Raw genomic sequence first — 19,440 nt, forward strand, 5'->3', positions numbered from 1 at the left:
GGCAAAGAGTGGTCTCTGCCTCAAGGGGGTCCCAAAGAGGAGGTTAACTGTAACGGAGCACAGACTGCATCCAGGGAACAATGAGGGGACATTAGCTGGTACCTGCTGTTTGCTACTAACTGTATGGCCTGTAGTCTGGAAGACACAAATCTGACAGAAAAGACTGCAGGGACCACATGTGACAGGATAAAACATCCTTAGCTCTGTTTAGATTCAGATAATTGAGTTTTCCAGCCATGCAGTATCAAATTCACCTCATAACCAGACTCAGGAATAGCCAGGTGGGTAACATTCCTTTTCAAAGGAACATAATGTGGAAACTGAGCCAGGAGTCTCCCATCTTAAACTGAGGCTAAAATTGTCCTCTCAGCTTTTCCCAATGCTGACTTACCACCAGTATCACATTCTCTCTGAGTAGCTTGTGGCATTTCTCTCAGATGGTGGACTATTGATTATCGATGGATTATTATGATCCATCAGATAACTCAAAAATAAATCCCACCAGTTTTTATCTCAAACAAGAAGTTTCACTAATCACAGTTTAGGAAAAACTTTTCCAGGATTTACAACTCAAACTTAAATTTGTCCTGGTGTAAAAAGCCAATCGTCAGAAATTATTTCTATATACTTGCAAGTTCTCAGCAAGACAAAACCCAGACAAGCTTCTTGGCAAGTTTACACATTAAAGCAATAACCAACAATAGCCAAATTTTAGCAGTAACCAAATTATGAAAAGTTACTTTGATGGGGTTGGGATATGGGCCCCAGAAAAGAGAAACCTTGGACTTTCCCACCAGGCCAAATCTCTGGCATCATTGCCTGAGGCTATAATCCCATCAACTGGCCTTTCATTGGCTGTATCCAATCTTCCCTCCATTGTTTTACCCTCCATATGGCCCCTGGCCATTTCCCACCTTTAATCCTAATTAGGCTCCATTCTCTTTTGGCCACGAGGTCCAGGTCCCAGGAGTTCTGTTCACCCCAGTTTACTGGCCACTCCCAACCAGATCTCCTTAGGCCCCTCCTCCCATCACTCTAAAACTACTTGGCCACTCCTAGATCCCTCCCACAGGCTTTCTGTATATAAGGTCCATCTTGTCTTCCTTAAGAGGCTTAGATTTTTATAATCTAGCCATTGGTCAGATTCTTATAATCTAGCCACTGCTTACCCATGTTCAGACTCCTTAAGAGTCTGCCCAATATGCAAATTCTTATAATCTAACCACTGCTCTGATTCTTATAATCTAGCCACTGGCGAGATTCTTAAAATCTAGTCAATAGCTTACTAATATTCAGACTCCTTAAGAATCTGCCCAATATTGATGGGGTTGGGATCTAGGCCCCAGAAAGGAAAGACCCCGGACTTTTCCACCTGGCCAGATCTCTGGCATTCACCTGAGGCTATAATCCCATCAACTCGCCTTTCATTTGTGGACCTTCTTATGACCCCGGGCCATTTCTCCATTCTCCCTTGGCCATGTGGTCCAGGTCCCTGGAATTCTATTACCTCATAGACTACTTGGCCACTCCTAGATCCCTCCCTTAGTCTTTCTGTATATAAGGTCCATCTTGTCTCCATTAAGAGGCTGAGATTCTTAAAATCTAGCCACTGCTCTGATTCTTAAAATCTAGCCACTGCTCTGATTCTTATAATCTAGTCACTGCTCTGATTCTTATAATCAAGCCAATAGCTTACTAATGCTCACACTCCTTAAGAGTCTGCCCAAAATGATGGATGTTCTAATAAACCTTGTCTTTGGCTGAAAGAAGGCTTGGGTCGAATTCTTTCAGGCAGGACCTGTGTATTGTGATTTTGGGGTCCCAGGACCCCTGAACCCCTAAACTGCAACAGCTTGACATAATACCTGATGCCAAACAATTAGCTCAGCTGTCTCTCACACTTCTGGGGAACATGGGGAGTTCTGGTGAACAGAGGGAAATGGGATATGGAAGGCTTAACTAGAGAAGATAGGCTCCCCAAATTCATCATCAGGTCCCTTTCCAACAAAAGGGCAGGGCAAGAGGACAGCATAAGGAGGGAGTATTCAAACAACAGATCCTCAAATAGTCAGGGGAGAGGGTAGATCCCAACCCCATCAGTATGAAAGTTGGATTTTTACATTCACTTGCTTTGGCTATAATACCTATACTAATAAACACAAGCAGTGGGTGGGAAAAACCCTAGAGTGAAATTCCTCTTTCTGGACCTCCATTCTGCACCTGCATTACTGAATTCTCTAGAAGTAAATTAAATTTTCAATTGCTGAGTTTGAAGACAGCTGAAAACATTAGAGAGTTGTTTGAATATTCTGGAAAAACAGTATGTCTTATTCAAGTATTTTTATAACAAAAACAGCTTTTATTTGGCACTACCTGTTAATTACTTTCCTTTATTCAGTTTGAATATGGGGTTGATTTTTAAATAACTGTGTAGCAACATGATTTGCCTTTTTAAAGGGTTTGAATACTGAAAAGAATTTTCCTATTATGTCCTTATGACCAAGAACAAAAATATACAATATATTAAATATCATTAAAATGCTTTATATTGAAATAACTGGTGTTCTTTTGAGAGGAGGTGATTATAGCCTTATGAATACTTGTTGATTATCAGAAATAATGATATTTAGCCTATTATGAAAACTGGTAGAAACACAAAAATAATGATGCATCTCAATTTTTAAAAATCTTTCTCCCACTAAAAAGACATGTTCAATTGTACCAAGTTTCACTTGATGTTCAAAGGATTTTGTGGTTCATCCAATCATTATTTTTAGCATTCAAATCTACTACTTAGAGTTCTTGTTGAAAAACATCGTATTACACTGGGAAAGACATTTTGTTCTTGTTCAGTTGTTTTAGTCATGTCCAGTGCTTTGTGACCCTTTTTTGGGGTTTTCTTGTCAGAGATAGTGGAGTGGTTTACCATTTCCTTCTCTAGCTATTTTACAGATGAGGAAACCAAGGCAAACAGGGTTAAGGGACTTGCTCAGGGTCATATAGCTAGTACATGTCTAAGACTGGATTTGAACTTGAGTCTTCTTGATTACAGGCCCAGCACTCTAATCCACTGTGCCGCCTACCTGCCCTTGGGAAAGGTATTTACCCTTTAAAAAGTATTTGATTTCTGGGTCAGGGATCTGGTTGTTCTATGATGATTTGGGCACACTATAGACACTAATAAAATAATATCAGAATCAAATTAATCTCCTAAGGGTCCTTCATATTGGGGAGTAGCTATGACCACACAGCAAATATTCTAGCCTCAGTTCTCCAGAGGCAGATTAGCCATATCTCCTTTTCAGGGTTCTGCGTATGCATGTTAACAGTTCATGACTTCATTCCAGTGTGTTACCTCCCATTTCACTTTCACTTAACCAATGAACATCAACTATCTTTTATAAAGAAATATTTGCTTCAAAGACATAGCTGAACAGAAATATGTGTTACCTCCATACCTTGGGGGCACACTCTCCTTTATACCCTTCCCTAACCAACTACTATTCTCTTTGGGGAGAATGGGCTCAGACTTAATGGAGTTTTTACACTTCATTGGTCCTTTCAAGTTAATGTCTAAATGCATCATTGATGCTTTGATGAGCCCTGTTCTCAGCTAAAGCTGGGCTTGGTCTTAAAGTTGCTGTATGCTTCTTAAGGCCTTAAAGCAGGGCTGGCTAAAAATCCAGCATAGACCCTACTCCTGGACCTCACTGTGGCTCTCTCTCCTGACTTAAAGGTTGCAGACTCCAATCTCTTTCAGCTAAAAATAAAGAAAAAATGCTGAAGCAAAGAACCAAGGCTTGTATTCAGGTGCCACATGTTGGCCTCTCCCCTTACAGCACTGTCTCTTATCAGAATGGTGCCACTTTGGAAGAAGTCAAAGCAAGAACAAGGATGACATTGACTAGCAAATGTGCCTCCAGTCCCAGCTATTTAACTGCAGTGGAACAAAGAAACAACTATTTCCCATGTGGTTAACTTATCAGAACTATGTCTATGCATGCTCTAAAGTCCATTTGGGAGTTCTATCAGCTGATAGATATACTTGTAAGGATAGGATTCATTGGTCATTAAACTATGAATACTGTAATTGGTATTCATGTCCCTGGCTGAGACTGTTGCAATCAATCAATCCTTCAATCAACAAACATTTATTAAGCCCTTACAATGTGCTAGGCACTGTGCTAAGTGAGGCTACAAAGAAAAAGTAACTAATCAGTGTGGAGCCAAGATGGTGGAATAGAGAAAGAATTCAGTTGAGCCATCTCAACATTCTTTTCCAAACAACTTTAGATAATGCCTTGAATTGAATTTTGGAGTGGCAGAGCCAACAAAAAGTTGGGTGAGACATTCTTCCAGCCCTAGGCAAGGGAGGTCAGAGAGATCTGTGACATAGGGGAGGAGGCTGGCCTGGAGCCCAAGTAGATAAAACACTTGTGGTGGGACTAGGTGGTGGAGATTGAAGCAGCAGCAGCTTCAGGAGTTCTCAAGTCAGAAATGGTAAGAATATCTGGCAACTGATCAGAAAGAGATGACAGGGTACTCCTGTGTTAGCACTAGAAGAAGGACCAGATGCTGTTTGGCTATTCCACTGCCTGTATCCACTTCTGGATCATAACTCAAGGGCAGAGAGGAGCACTTTTGGTCAAGAAGGAGTGGAAGAAGGGGCAGCCAGGTGGTGCAATGGATAGAGCACCGGCCCTGGAGTCAGGAGGACCTGAATTCAAATCTGGCCTTAGACACTTACTAGCTGTGTGATTCTGGGCAAATCACTTAACCCATTTTCTAACCAAAAACAAACAAACAAACAAAAACAAACAAAGAAGGAGTGAAAGCACTGCCCCTCAGGGGGCTCCTGAGGAACAGTACTGTTTCTAGTCCCAAGGGAGGAAGGTCCTGAGGAGCATCACTGATTTCAGTCCCAAGGAATCAGATGCCTTTCCTGGGTAAGGACAAGAGTGCAGATCAAGAGAGCTGTGACCAGACCTTTCCCCAGATCACACCACCTTGGAAGCACTGAAAACTTCCGAACCCCTAGAACTAGCTCTGAAAACAACAGCGCAAAAAAGTATGAAGCCTAAGACAGAGCCCCACCCCACCCCAATGCCAGGAACAGAGCCCAATATTAACATAAAGTTTGAAATCAAGAAATAAGGTGGAAAAATGAGCAAATGACCAAAAAAAAGAAAAAGAACCTGACCAAAAAAGATACTATGGTGACAGGGAAGTTTAAGACAAACTCAAAAGAAAACAATGAAGTCAAAATAGCTATAAGCAGAGGTTTAAAGGGAAAAAAAAGTGAATTGGGCACAAGCCCAACAAGAATTTCTGGAAGAGGTAAAAAAATATTTTTGAAATCAAATAAAAGTGGCACAGGAAAAATTAGGTACAGAAATGAAAGCAAAGGAGGAAGATTATGAAAACCAATTAATAGCTTGGTAAAAGAGGCACAAAAATTCACTGGTGAAAACAACTCCTTAAAAAGCAGAATTAGTCAAATGGGAAATGAGGTATAAAGGCTCACTGAAGAAAATAATTCCTTAAAAATTAGAATTGGGCAAGTGGAAGTTAATGACCCAATGAAACATTAAGAAATAATAAAACAAAGTCAAAAGAATGAAAAATTGGAGAAAATGTGAACTATCCTATTGGAAAAGCAACAAACCTAGAAAACAGATTGAGGAGAAATCATCTAAGAATTATTGGACTACTTAAAAGGCCATGACCAAAGAAAGAGCCTGGACATCATATTTCAAGAAATAGTCAAGGAAAACTGCCCTGATAACCTAGAATTGGAAGGTAAAATTGAAATGGAAAGAATCCACTGATCATTACCTGAAAGAGATCCCAAAATGAAAACTCTCAGAAATTTTATAGCCAAATTCCAGAGTTCCTAGGTCAAAGAGAAAATGCTTCAACCATCAAGAAAGAAACCAATCAAATACCATGGAGCTACAGGCAAGATCACACAAGATTTATTGCTACTATATTAAAGGAGCAGAGGGCTTATAATATGATATTCTGGAAGACAAAAGAACTAGGATTACAACCAAAAATAATCTACCTAGCAAAAGTGAGTATAATCCTTCAGGGGAAAAAACGGACCTTCAGTGAAATTGAGGACTTTCAAACATTCCTGATAAAAAGTCCAGATCTGAATAGAAAATCTGACTTTCAAAGAGAAGCATAAAAAGGTAAATATGAAAGAGAAATCTTAAGGGACTCAACAAAGCTAAACTGTTTACCTTTCTATATGGGAAGATGATAGGTGTATCTTCTAAGAATTTTGTCATTATTAGAGCAATTAGAAGGATTCTACATATGACCAAAATCATATGATTAAAACAATAGATGCAGAAAAAGCCTTTGACAAAATACAATATTTATTCCTATTAAAAATACTAGAAAGCATATAAATCACTGGAGTCTTTCTTTCTTTTTTCTTTTTTTGGCTAGGCAATGGGGTTACGTGACTTGCCCAGGATCACACAGCTAGTAAGTGTCAAGTGTCTGAAGCCAGATTTGAACTCAGGTCCTCCTGACTCCAGGGTCGGTGCTCTATCCACTGCATCACCTAGCTGCCCCTTTATAAAACTGTTTTGTTTTGTTTTGTTTTTGCCTTTTGGCTAGGCAATGGGGTTAAGTGACTTGTTCAGGGTCACACAGCTAAGAAATGTCAAGTGTTTGAGGTTGGATTTGAACTCAGGTCCTCCTGACTCCAGGGCCAGTGCTCCATCCACTGCACCACTTAGCTGCCCCTGGAGTCTTTCTTAAAATGATAAGCAATATCTATTTAAAATTAAGAGCAAACATCTGTAATGGGGATAAACTTGAAGCCTTCCCAACAAAATCAGGAGTGAAGCAAGGATGTCCATTATTACCATTAATATTCAATATTTTACTAGAAATGTTAGCTATATCAATAAGAAAAGAAAAAGAAATTGAAGGAATAAAAATAGGCAATGAGGAAACAAAACTATCACTCTTTGCAAATGGTATGATGGTATAGAAAGCCCTAGAGAATCAACTAAAAACTAGTTGAAACAATGAATAACTTTAGCAAAGTTGTAGGATATAAAATAAACCCACATAAATCATCAGCATTTGTATACATTACCAACAAAACCTAGAATGAAGACAAAGAAAGTGAAATTCCATTCAAAGAAACTGTAGACGATAAAAAATACTTGGAAGTCTGCCTACCAAAACAAACCCAGGGACTCTATGAACACAATTACAAAACACTTCATACAAATCTATAGATAGATAGATAGATAGATAGATAGATCTAAACAATTGGAGAAATATTAATTGGTCATGGGTAGGCCAAGCCAATATAATAAAAAAGATAATTCTACCTAAATTAATTTGTTTATTCAGTGCCATACCAAAGTACCAAGGAATTATTTTAGAGAGCTAGAAAAAAATAACAAAATTTATCTGAAAGACCAAAAGGTCAAGAATATCAAAGGAATCAATTAAAAAAATGTTAAGGAAGGAGGCCTAGTAGTTCCAGATTTCAAACTATATTACAAAGTGGTAATCATCAAAATGATCTGGTATTGGCTAAGAAATAGAATGGTGGATCAGTGGAATAGATTAAGTACACAATACACAGTAGTAGTAGATGACCATAGTAATCTAGTGTTTGACAAATCCAAAGATCCAAGCTTTTGGGATAAGAACTCAACAGTTGACAAAAATTGCTGGAAAAACTGTATAGCAATTTGGCAGAAACTGGACATAGAACAATGTCTCACACCATGAGCCAAGATAAGGTCCAAACGGATAAATTATTTAGACATAAAGAATGATATAAGTAAATTAGGGGGAGCATGGAAAAATGTGCCTGTCAGATCTATGGATAAGGGAAGAGTTTATGACCAAACAAGACATAAGGAGGATTATGGGAAGTAAAATAGATAATTTTGATTACATGAAATTAAAAAGCTTTTGCACAAACAAAACTATTGCAGCCAAAATTAGAAGGAAAGCAGGAAACTGGGAAAATTTATATGAACTGATACAAAGTGAAGTGAGCAGAAGCAGGAGAACATTGTATACAGTAAGAGCAACATTATAAGGATGATCAACTGTGAAAGATTTAGTTACTCCGATCAATACAGTGATCCAAGACAAATCCAAATGCAAAATGATACCCACCTCCAGAGAATAAACTGATGGTGTACAAAGGCAGGCTAATGCATACTTCTACTGTCTATTTTTCATTGTTTTATTTTGTTTGTGTTTTCTTTTGCAACACAGCTAATATAGAAATGTTTTGCATGACCTCACATGTAAAATCAAAATCAAATTGCATGCCATCTCAGGAAGGGGTGGAAGGGAAGGAGAGAGAATTTGGAATTCAAAATTATTTTAAGATGATTGTTAAAATTTTTTTACATGTAATCGGGAAATTTCTATAGAAATAAAAATAATTTTTTAAAAAGCAACCTCTTCATGACCTCAAGGAACTTACATTCTAATGGAAGACAAAATATCTATAAATCAGAGCATACAAGATAAATACAGAACAGATGCAAGATAACCTTAAAAGGGATGGCTCTAGTACCTGAGATGGGGAGGGCATCTTAATGGAAGCAAGGGATTTTAAGTCAGGTGGGGAGAGAGACATACACACACACACACACACACACACAGAGACAGAGAGAGAGAGAGACAGAGAGAGACAGAGACAGAGACAGAGACAGAAAGACAGAGAGACAGAGAGACAGACAGAGACAGAGAGACAGAGAGGGAGACAGAGAGATAGACAGAGAGACGAGAGAGAGACAGAGACAGAGAGAGATTGGCTGTGAACATCCCAGCCATGGCCAGTAACCAGTGCAAAGCATGGATATTGGAGAAGGGTGAATTTTATGAAGAACAGCAAGTAGTACAGTGCAGCTAGAACACAGAATGAATAGAGGGGCATAGGATGTAAAAAGGTTGGAAATTTAGTTAGAGATCAGATTACAAATTTATAAACTCCTTCCCACTAAAGAGTTTATATTTGATTCCCCAGGTAATGGAGCCACTGGGTTTTATTGCGTAGGAGAATGACATAGAACTACACTTCAGGAGAATCATCTTGGCAGCTTAATTGGAGGACAGATTGGATTGGGGAGGGCCTGGAGGAAAGGAGATCAATTAGAAGGCTATTGCAGAAGTCTTGGTGGGTGGTGATGAGAGCTTGAACTAGGCCACGATAAGAAGCAAAAAGGAAACACGTAGAAGACATTGCTAAGGTAGAAATTATAAAATAGGCAATATATTGGATACATGAGATGTATGAGTGAAGGTTTGAGTATATCACTGAGATTGTGATCCCCTTGATAGTAATAGGGAAATTTGAAAGAAATGCTTGAGAAAAAATGATGAATTCTGTCTTGGACATGTGGAATTGGAGATACCTGTGGGACATCCAGTTAGAAATGTCTAACAAGGGGGCAGGTAGGTGTCGCAGTGGATAGAGTACTGGCCCTGGAGTCAGGACCTGAGTTCAAATCTGGCCTCGGACACATAACACTCACTAGCTATGTGACTCTGGGCAAGTCACTTAACCCCAATTGCCTCACCCCCCAAAAAAGTCTAATAGTAGATATATAATTAGATCTGAGAAGTATCTGCAAAAAAAGGAAAAAGAAAAAGATGGTAATCAAGCTCATTGAAGTTGATGAGATCACGAAGTGAGAGAGTATAGAGGGAAAAGAGAAGAGGGTCGAGGGCAGATCTTTGGGGGACACCTCTAGTTAGTGGTCACGATATGGATGAAGAACCAGCAAAGAAGCCTGAGGAGTAGACAGACAAGCAGAAGAACAAGGAAAGTGTAGAGTCATAAAAACTCAGAGAGAGTAGGAAAAGGTAGTGATAAATTGGGATTTAATGAACCTAAAAGGAGGTGATGGTGCTGGGTGAAGGAGGTTAAGGGAGAATCTAAAAATGGTAATGGGGAGCAAGGAGTATTCAACCTCCACCATGATCAATGTGTCAGGGGTATGAATGAAAATGCAACCAGTACTGGAAAGAGTGGTAAGGAAAGCAGTATCTTCAGGGAAAAGCCAGGTGTTAGCATCCAATGAAGGAAGGAGAAAAGAAGAGATTTAAGATGATAAATTGATTATGGAGTAGATGCTCTAGAGGGCACAGTAAAAGAGATAGGGGACATTTGGCATGGGACATGGGTGGGGGTGGTAAAGTCCAGGCACATAGGAACGAGTGGATAGCTCAGGTTGGGGATGGGAGCTATGTGGCAGCCAGTGATAGGACAGTGTGAAAACCACCGGTAAATGAATCCAGGCAGAGCAACAGGAGATCTGATGATAACTGGTTCAAGGTCTGTGGTTTATCAGTGCAGCCTTCAACTTCCGTTGCTATGCAGTAGAGCAAGTCTGGTGGTGTCATGGCCCCATTTCCAGTAGGGATGTCTATTGAGGGGAGACACTGGAAAGTGGTTTATCCCAGTCTGAATCACAGCACTCTTCCCCCTCCCCAGCCAAGCTGTGTCTCAGTCTGGAAGTCCTCAGGGGGTAGGACCTGGCTGGGTAGTGGTCGTTTTCCAGTTCAGAAGTCTTGTCTGCCTTTCCCACCCAAGGGTAAGAGCACAGGGGTTGGGAGTGGTTCAGAACTGAAGATATTTTTTTCTTTCCTTTATTTCCTCAATCTTCAAAATTTTTTATTTTATTTTTAACTTATGAAATAAAGCAAGTATTTCTATAACATAATAGAATAAAAAATGGTTGCACATGAAACTGCAAATCTATTATGTACAACTTGCTATTCCTTTTAAATATACACAATAAAGTTATCAAGTAAATTTCCCCGCTTTTTTCCTTCCCTTCCACCCTGCTAGAAATGGCTATCATCAGACACACACACACACACACACGTTTAAAATCATCCTATATGTACTTCTATTTATCAGTTCTTTCTTTGGATACAATGTCTTCCTTTTTATGTTCTTTGTAGCTAATTTGGGTATTTATAATAGTCAAAATGATTTCATTGCTCAAAGTATTTCTTAAAATGATACTGCCATTACTGTATACAAAGTTCTCTTGGTTCTCTTCATTATTTCATGCAAGTGTATCTATGTTTTTCTAAAACCAATGAGCCCATCGTTTCTTAAGGCACAGGTGTATTCCATCATGTTCATATACCACAGCTTATTCAGCCATTACCAATTAACAGGCATCCCTACAATATCCAGTTCTTTGTCACAACAAGGAGAACTGCTATAAATATTTTAGAACATATAGGTTCTTTTCCTTTTTCTCTAATCATCTTTGGAAAGAGACCTAGTAGTGACATTCCTGGGTCAAAGGGCATAGGCACTTTAATAACTCTTTGGGCATAATCCCAAATTGCTCTCCAAAATAGTTAGATCAGTTCAGTTCTAACAACAGTGAATGTGTCCCAATTTTCCCACATCCCCTCCAACATTTGTTACTTTCCCCTTCAATCATTTTAGCCAGATAGGTGCAAAATGATATCTCAAGGTGGTTTTAGTTTGCATTTCTCTAATGAATGGTTTAGAACATTTTTTTGCAGGTGATTATAAATTGTTTTGACTTCATCAGAAATTTTATCATTTCCTAACCATTAGGATCTGCTCCCTTGGTGGTTACAGAGGCTATCTAGGATGTTTTTGTTTCCAAGTTGCTAAGATTCAACGTATTCTGCTGGCTTATGTTCTGTATCCTTAAACTTGAGAACAGCCCATCAAGCCTTGCCAAGGTATAGCAGGAAGTAGCTGCTTTGGTGCTGCTATTTCCAGTTGCTTCCCCAATGCAATTAGCAAGGAAATGTGACTTTGGCTGCAATTTCAGTATTAAGAGAATTGTAGGTGTAGATTGAAGGAATTAGATGTGGATAAAGAAAAGTTGCATTAAAATGTTTTTTCTATAAAACTATAAACTCCCTCTTACCCCAAATTAGGATATACGTTCATTCAACTTTTTCTTGTAGCCATAATTGCATGCAGAGTTTTTACCACATTGCAGGACCATAAATACAGGCTACCCATGAAAATAGGATGTACTCTTAAAATTGTTGTTTATCCTTCATTTTGGAAGAGGACCAATGACATCACCGGGTGATGTCTAGTGAGTGAATTAGATTTAAGTGAGGCAGAGTCGCACAAAGTCGTTAGCCTCATTCTCTCTTCCAGAGTCATCTAAATCCAGCGACAAATCGAAAGTTAGGATGCAGTGGATGTCTTTGGCATTTTGATGTCTGACCAAGCTGTAAGGGCAAATGACTGCTTCAGTCACCTTCATGGCTGTTGAAACAAATTGTTCTCATTCTCCCATTCTCCTGGAGGAAGTCTTCACATGCTTGGAGCAGACATAACCTTAACTCTTCAACAGGTTTGAGGCTGCTTGTTACCCTCAACCTGGTTTAGCACATCTGCTGAGATGGTTTGCTGGGGCATGGCTGCTGTGAATGCTACAATTTCTTGTAACCATGGTTGAGAGAACTGGGTGACTTGCACATCAAAAGTGGATAAGCATGACTGAAGAAGGTTTGGCAAGCCCTCAAACCACAGGTACTAGTCCTTCCTTAACACGCCATACACCCACTCCTAAAATGATCTCTTTAAAGGAAATATATATATATATATATATATAGATAGATAGATAGATAGATATAGATATATATACACACATACATATATATATAGATCTAGATATACATGCACACATATTTATGTATATATACATGTACACATATTTATGTATATACACATATATGCATATATATGAAAGAGATTTGGAGTCTTCTAGAGAACTTTGATTTGAAACTTAGCTCTGCCTCTTATACACACATACCCACATATCACTGAAAAGTAATTAATCTTTATCACTTACCCCATTTTAGTGACAGAAAATACTGGATCCTAAAACTTTTCAGGCTGATGAAGCTAGCACAGACATACAGAACGCTCACTGGCTCTCTGTCCCAATACCCTCTTTTCTCACTCCAATCCTAGTAGCCCCTCACTCAGTTGCACAGCTTGGAAACTTCCAGGGAATCCACACTGCCTTGCTACTGGGCTGACTTTTGTTTTCTATCACATTGCTACTGGGCTGACTTTTGTTTTCTGTCACATTGAACTTCATGAAGCTATCTATGCAGCTCTAAGCTGCTATCATCTATCTAAAAGGGAAGGGAGAATCAAAATGGAAGCATGTGGTAAACAGAGAACTCATTAGTATTTCTTTTTTTTCTTTCCCCTCCAGGCTTGAAGATGCATGGGACATAGGGAGAGTTAATTGGCTTTGCAGTGCAGAGTTTATTAATGACAGAACTCAAACAAAAGGGTTCTAGAGGGTACTAGCTGTGTGACTCTGGGCAAATCTGCCTTAGCTTCCTCATCTGTAAAATGCAGATGATAGCACCTCCCTTCCAGGGTTGTTGTTTCAGATGATATATTTGTAAAGCACATAGCAGAGTGACTGGCATATAGTGTTATGTAAATATCAGCTGCTATAATTATAATTGTTATTACTACAGAAGGTAGGGACTAAGGAAGGTAAGAAATGAATTCCAAAGGGATAAGAGATTTATCTCTGAAGACAACAGCTGGTCATTGTAACCATGGGTATCCTGCTATCATCTAACTCTCTTCCTTTTATATATATACTCTAATACAAAGCAATATTTACAGGATCATAGAATTTTAGAGTTTGAAAGGGAAAACAGAGCAGGAGCTCTTCACTTTTTAAAATCGTAATTGAAGGCCAAATTTCAGTTAGACATGAGTGAAAATAAAGATTTAATTTTTTTTCCCATCCAAGTTATGGATTCTCTGAGACTTACTTGTGGAGCCTTGTGGACCTCAGGTCAAGTTACTCTTTTTTAGAGCCTCCAATCCATTTCTCTCATAAAAAAAAATAGATTTGTTGCAATAATGCTCAAAATGAATTTTCTAACACTTTGGTCTGATAGGTCTTTTAACATAAGAATATACTGTTAACAATGCTCACAATTTTAGTGAAGCCCTTTGGAGTCTTCTAGAGCATTTTCATTTGAACTTCAGCTCTGCTACTTTCTACCTAGGTGACATCTGATGAGACATTTAACCTTTCTAGCCCTGAGTTTCCTCATCTGTAAAATGGGAGTGTTAAACAAAATGATCTTTAAGGTCCCTTTGAGTTCTAAGCCTGTTTATCCTAATCAAGGTTATTCAGTAACTAAAAAAGAAGAAATCATAGTTTAAAAATTATCCCCAGACATACAGTGCCATCTGGTATAAACTCAATAACTAATAAGCTTAATTACTCTAGAAAGGATAAGGGCAAATATGGATCAGAAGACCATAGCTTTAGAGCTGAAGCAGCCCTTAGAGATTATGTAATTCAACCCTCTCCTTTTATAAGTGTAAAAAACAAGCTCTAGAGAAATTAAAGTGAATTGCTGAAGGTGACCCAGGTCCCAAGTGGCAGAGTTCAGATTTGAATACAGTTTTTGGACACCATATCCAGAGTTCTTTGTGAAATTAGAAACATGGGTGTAAATGAAGACACACATTTTAAAACTTAACACCTAACTTTTCATGTTTATCATACATAAACATATTTATTTGGCAAAGGATATTCCAACACAATGAATTAAGGGTAATAGGAGAGTTTTATAAACCTACCCTGAAAAACAAGAGGAAGCCTTCATTTTAAAAAATCATTTTAATAGTTTGGACTAGGTTGGGTACAGCAATGCTCAGGACAGTGATTGGCATCAGAGAGCTAAGGAAGCATTTCATAGATATTGTGAACTACCTATAACTAAACCAGCAGGTGAGTTTCCCTTATTAATGACTATGATTTGCCAACACCTAAATCAATGAGTGAGTTTCCCCACTTACATGCAGTGGAAACTTACATCTACATCACTTACTACATGAATGACAGTTACAACTTTGGGGAATGTGTGGAAGATTAATTTTTTGAGAAAACAAATTGCACCAATTAATAAACAGACCTCAAAATGGTACTTTATGGGGGGGGATACAAACGTGCAATTATAGGATTTTGTAATGAACAATGTATTATGAAAATGACTTTAAATAATTTTGGGGCATTAGAAAATCTGTAGCTATGATAAAAATTTCATGTAACTTCATAGCAGCTGGTCATGTATTTGGAGGGAAATTACACTTTTCCACAGCACTTTTGGTAGCATATATAATAACATGGAAAAAGCGATTTTCCCAAAGCAAATGGCAACTGAGGAAAGAAATTTGTTTCTCCATTAATGCAAAGACTGTAAAAAGTAAAGAAGGAAACTGGAGTATTTACAGAAATGTTGAAAATCCTAGCAAGACATCTAACCTTCCTTCTGAAGCGCCTTCATTTGAGAAGATTATGTTTGGCATGAACTAGAGCAGTGGTCACTTACCTGTTTCTTGTGTACAACCACGGAACAGTAAAAATTTTGGAAAGTTATAATCTCTATGCATGGTCAGAATAAAAAAAAATCACAATACAAATTCTCAATAAAAAAAAAAACTTCGAGTTTTTCAGTAGGTTGGTTAATTATCTGTTCTAATACAATGAAGAACGTTTACTTGCATTGCACTCCTTTACCTAATACTTAAAATTTAAACATTATGAAAGTTAAAAAAAACCCTAGCTAATACCCTTTAAAAAAAAAAACAAAAGCATAAAACAAAATGTTATAGCACTCCAAGAATCATCATCTCCTTTTGTACTTGAGTTTTAGTACCAGGTACAAAAACAAGCATGCTGTATGAAAACAAATAAGGGCTTACCTTTCACTTGAAAACTAGCAGCATGGAAGATCTCATAATTGCATTATGATACAGACATCCCTGAGGTTTTTTTTAAATAAACAGAAATTATATTCGGCTGTCTCTAAAATATACACTATAAATCTTATTACAAATGTAATACTCTGTTCTTTTATATTACTTCTGCATTCAATAGTCTAGCTAAAATTATTTTTGAAGCTACGATGGTACTGTGTAATTAAAAAATAAAATAAAATGAATAGGAAAAAAACTATATAGGCTAATTCCTCTATAAATGAAAAAAATTTTTAAACACCAGTTAAGTTTCTGATTTAAGTCAGCTCCAAAGCAGTATTTAGAAAATGATGATGGGACTTGGTTTGAAGAAAGGTGCATAGCTTTAAAAAAAAAAAGACAACTTGTTCTACTAAGAATGTGCTATCATTTTGAGGCAAGATACGTGCTTTAAACTTTGTGCAAATGAGCCCAAAATATTATTAAAATGTAATATCTAGAGTGCAGTGACTAAAAATTTCACTTAACTTACAACACTCTAAGTAGAGCAAGATATATGAACTATATTTTGAGATGCTTCATATTCAATGTATCACAATGAAAATATATATTCCTAATGTTCCTTGAATTCTGCATTGTTACTTTAAAAATTAGGAACTGAAATCACCTGCTTTCATTATTTTCAATTTGCTCTTAAATTGGGTAAGATGAAATCTCTAACAGATAGGAAATCATCTTGAATTCTGGAAAAAGAAATTTTGCTACCCCTTAAATATATTCTTCAAGAAATACAAATATATTTAGGAAATAAAAGGTTGACCAAGAATTGAACTTTTCTCTGTTATCTTCCTAACCCACCCCACAACCTATGAGTAGGTTTATACAGTTTCAGAAACAGAAAGCTATTTATGTCTTTGTTTCCTTCACTCATTCAATTTAAGAGTGTCATGGTTCCAAGGAGTGAGGGAAGATATTGAATTGAAGGAACACAATAATTCAGGGGATGAAAATATTGGGTTAATATTCTTATTTCCAAAAAAAGTCTTAAAATAGGACTACTATTCAGTGTGAAGAAGCTTCAAGTATACCTTGTTTGTTCATATCTTACCAAAAAGTACACGTAAAGGGAATTCTACTTAACAAATGTTTCTACTACAAATGCTACAAGAAAACCAAGTAGAAAATACATTGTGCTATATCTTCGTATGCTTGTTCCATTTCAAAATGTATTTTTTTTTTTGGTGAGGAAATTGGGGTTAAGTGACTTGCCCAGGGTCAAACAGTTAGTAAGTATCAAGTGTCTGAGGCAGGATTTGAACTCAGGTCCTCCTGACTCCAGGTCCCGTTGCTCTAACCACTGCACCACCTAGCTGCCTCTCAAAATGTATTCTTAAGGGGGTAGGATGGGAGCGGGGTTATCCTGTAAAAGTAAAACTATATGATTGTTCCCTTTGTCTTGAAAAATATCTACAGTACACGAAACAACCTGCTAAAAGTGTACACCTGTTGATGATGATGGCCAATGACAGAACTGAACAGGCACACAGAAAGTTGCTTATTAAGAAGTCTAAACATCTTATCTTGGTTCTAATGTTCACGAAGCTAATATGTGTGGATCAACACTGGAAAAATTAGAAAATAATACCAATGACTATAAACTTTTGTGCAAAACACTACACGAGAGGCCAAGTTCTTTATACATTCACTGTGGAAAAGACTGTACAAATATATTCTCTGCATCTTTAACTTTGCAAAAAAAAGCATTAAATGTTTTCACCTCTCAAAAATTTAACTGAGTCAAAAAAGAAGTCTTTCTCTTTTTTTCCCTCCTTTTCTTTTTTGCTTTGCCAAGTAAGGCAAATAATGGTGATACTGACTGACCATACACAGGAACACTTTTACCATGTTGATACAAAAAAAAATTCCCTATTAATAGGTTTCATTGGCATGTTCTCATGGGAGCAAATACATCCTCGTGGAGAAAACAAACACTTCATGGAATCTGCAAGTTTTGAAGAGAGATTTGCATTTGTAAGTTCTGAAGAGATATTTGCATTTCTGTTCTGTTCACCACCACAACTTGTGTGAGAATAGTCCTGAAGGGCAAAATTTAGCATTAAGATGAAGTTCCATTTTTTCATCCACCCATGTCATCTCTTATCTGATCCACTCGAACAGCAAGGTCTCTGAAGGCAGGGCGTAAGCTTACATTATTGTTCCAGCATTCGGTCATGATAGAATAAATCTGGAGAAGAAAGAAGAAATCAGAGATCTACATAGATACAGAAAAATCCATCATTTAATTAGAACAAGAGCTTAGGGAACTGAAGATATGCATTATTTATCATTGCTTTGCCTCGGCTCCATGGTCATATAAGTAATTATGTCAACTTCTGTCTAAAAGTCCAACTAATTAAATTTTATAGATTGGGCAAAAGGACATATGGAGATGTAGATTTTTATTATAAATTAATGATAACAGATAAAATACTTATAATTTAATTACCTCATCAGGACAGCCATCTGGTCTTGGCAACCTTCCATTATTCTTCAAAAGTTCTATTAGATGGAATACAATCATCTGCCCTTGTTTGTCATTACCAATCATACGCATAAATTCCTGAAATGAAATGCCAATTTCAATGATATAACTGAAATTGCTTTCCAGAGCTAATTTTATGTAAAATTACTAGTTAATTTTATATATATTCTTTGGTACCATGACATCTTAGAGAACAAGCAATGAACAAGCATGATAGACACCTGTGTGCAATGAGTATGCCATGATACATCTTGTTAGTGATCAAAATTACCTATACACTGAAAAAATGTTTCCGATAAAACTGCCAAATCCCTATAATAACATTTCTATATTTCCACAACTACAATCCATGCAAACTGTCTGCAATAATAACAGAGTAACTTCCCAATCAGTCAACAACAAAAAGTTTTGCTTTATGTGACATTTCCTACATGAAATGAGCTTTCCAAATGTGATACTCTTAAAGAATAAAACCAATGTTTTATGCACTTGTTTTACCGCTATTTTTAGAAAACAGGTATAATGGGACCAAAGAATTTAGAGCCATTTTGGTGATTTTCCAAAGGAGAATATTGGACATTATGGAAATTAAATCAACTAATTATTTTCATTATAACTTTCTGGTTGACTCTTTAGACAAAACATGGTAAAATGAATACTATACTAACCGCTGGTGGGCTTTTGCTTTTCTCAATATATGTGAAAAGTTCATATAGAACTACTCCAAAACTCCACACATCTGAGGCTACCGAAAACTTGCTTTCCGTGAGTGATTCTGGAGCATACCTAAATCACATAAAAAATCAGTTAAGACCAGAGATTAAGTGAGTTTATATGTTAACTTTTGACTATCCATGCCAATGGCTGCCAAAGACAGCATAAACTAATTGCAATCCACATATAATTCAATGAAAACCTGTGTTGATCTGTTGCTCTTTCTTCCTTACATGCAATTACCACATGTAAAACTGGCTGGCATAATCATATTCTTAAAATTCTGGTCCTCTTCTTCCCCCCCACACTCAGTCATGTGTATTAATCTGTTTATAAGATAGATTTACTGTCTAAAATCTAATATATGTATGCATACATACATATCCATCAAGAATCCAATAGCATTAATACTCATTTTAAC

At 37.2% G+C, this 19,440-nt stretch overlaps 1 protein-coding gene across 2 annotated transcripts in view; it reads right to left on the reverse strand.

The window, feature by feature from the left end:
* Positions 1 to 17,301: 17,301 nt before the first annotated feature.
* The window catches only part of JAK2 (Janus kinase 2), a 129,685-nt gene continuing 127,546 nt past the window's right edge, over positions 17,302 to 19,440 (reverse strand). For both annotated transcript variants that reach the window (XM_027862678.1, XM_027862676.1), the window contains exons 23-25: positions 18,974 to 19,091; positions 18,270 to 18,383; positions 17,302 to 18,008 (exon numbers count right to left, since the gene is read on the reverse strand). In XM_027862678.1, coding sequence (XP_027718479.1) covers positions 17,901 to 18,008; positions 18,270 to 18,383; positions 18,974 to 19,091 — 340 coding nt within the window. In that variant the 3' untranslated portion in view covers positions 17,302 to 17,900. The remainder of the gene's footprint in view (positions 18,009 to 18,269; positions 18,384 to 18,973; positions 19,092 to 19,440) is intronic.

Source organism: Vombatus ursinus, unplaced genomic scaffold (genome assembly GCF_900497805.2).
Source record: "Vombatus ursinus unplaced genomic scaffold, bare-nosed wombat genome assembly UNPS02014770.1, whole genome shotgun sequence".
Classification (NCBI taxonomy): Eukaryota; Metazoa; Chordata; class Mammalia; order Diprotodontia; family Vombatidae; genus Vombatus; species Vombatus ursinus.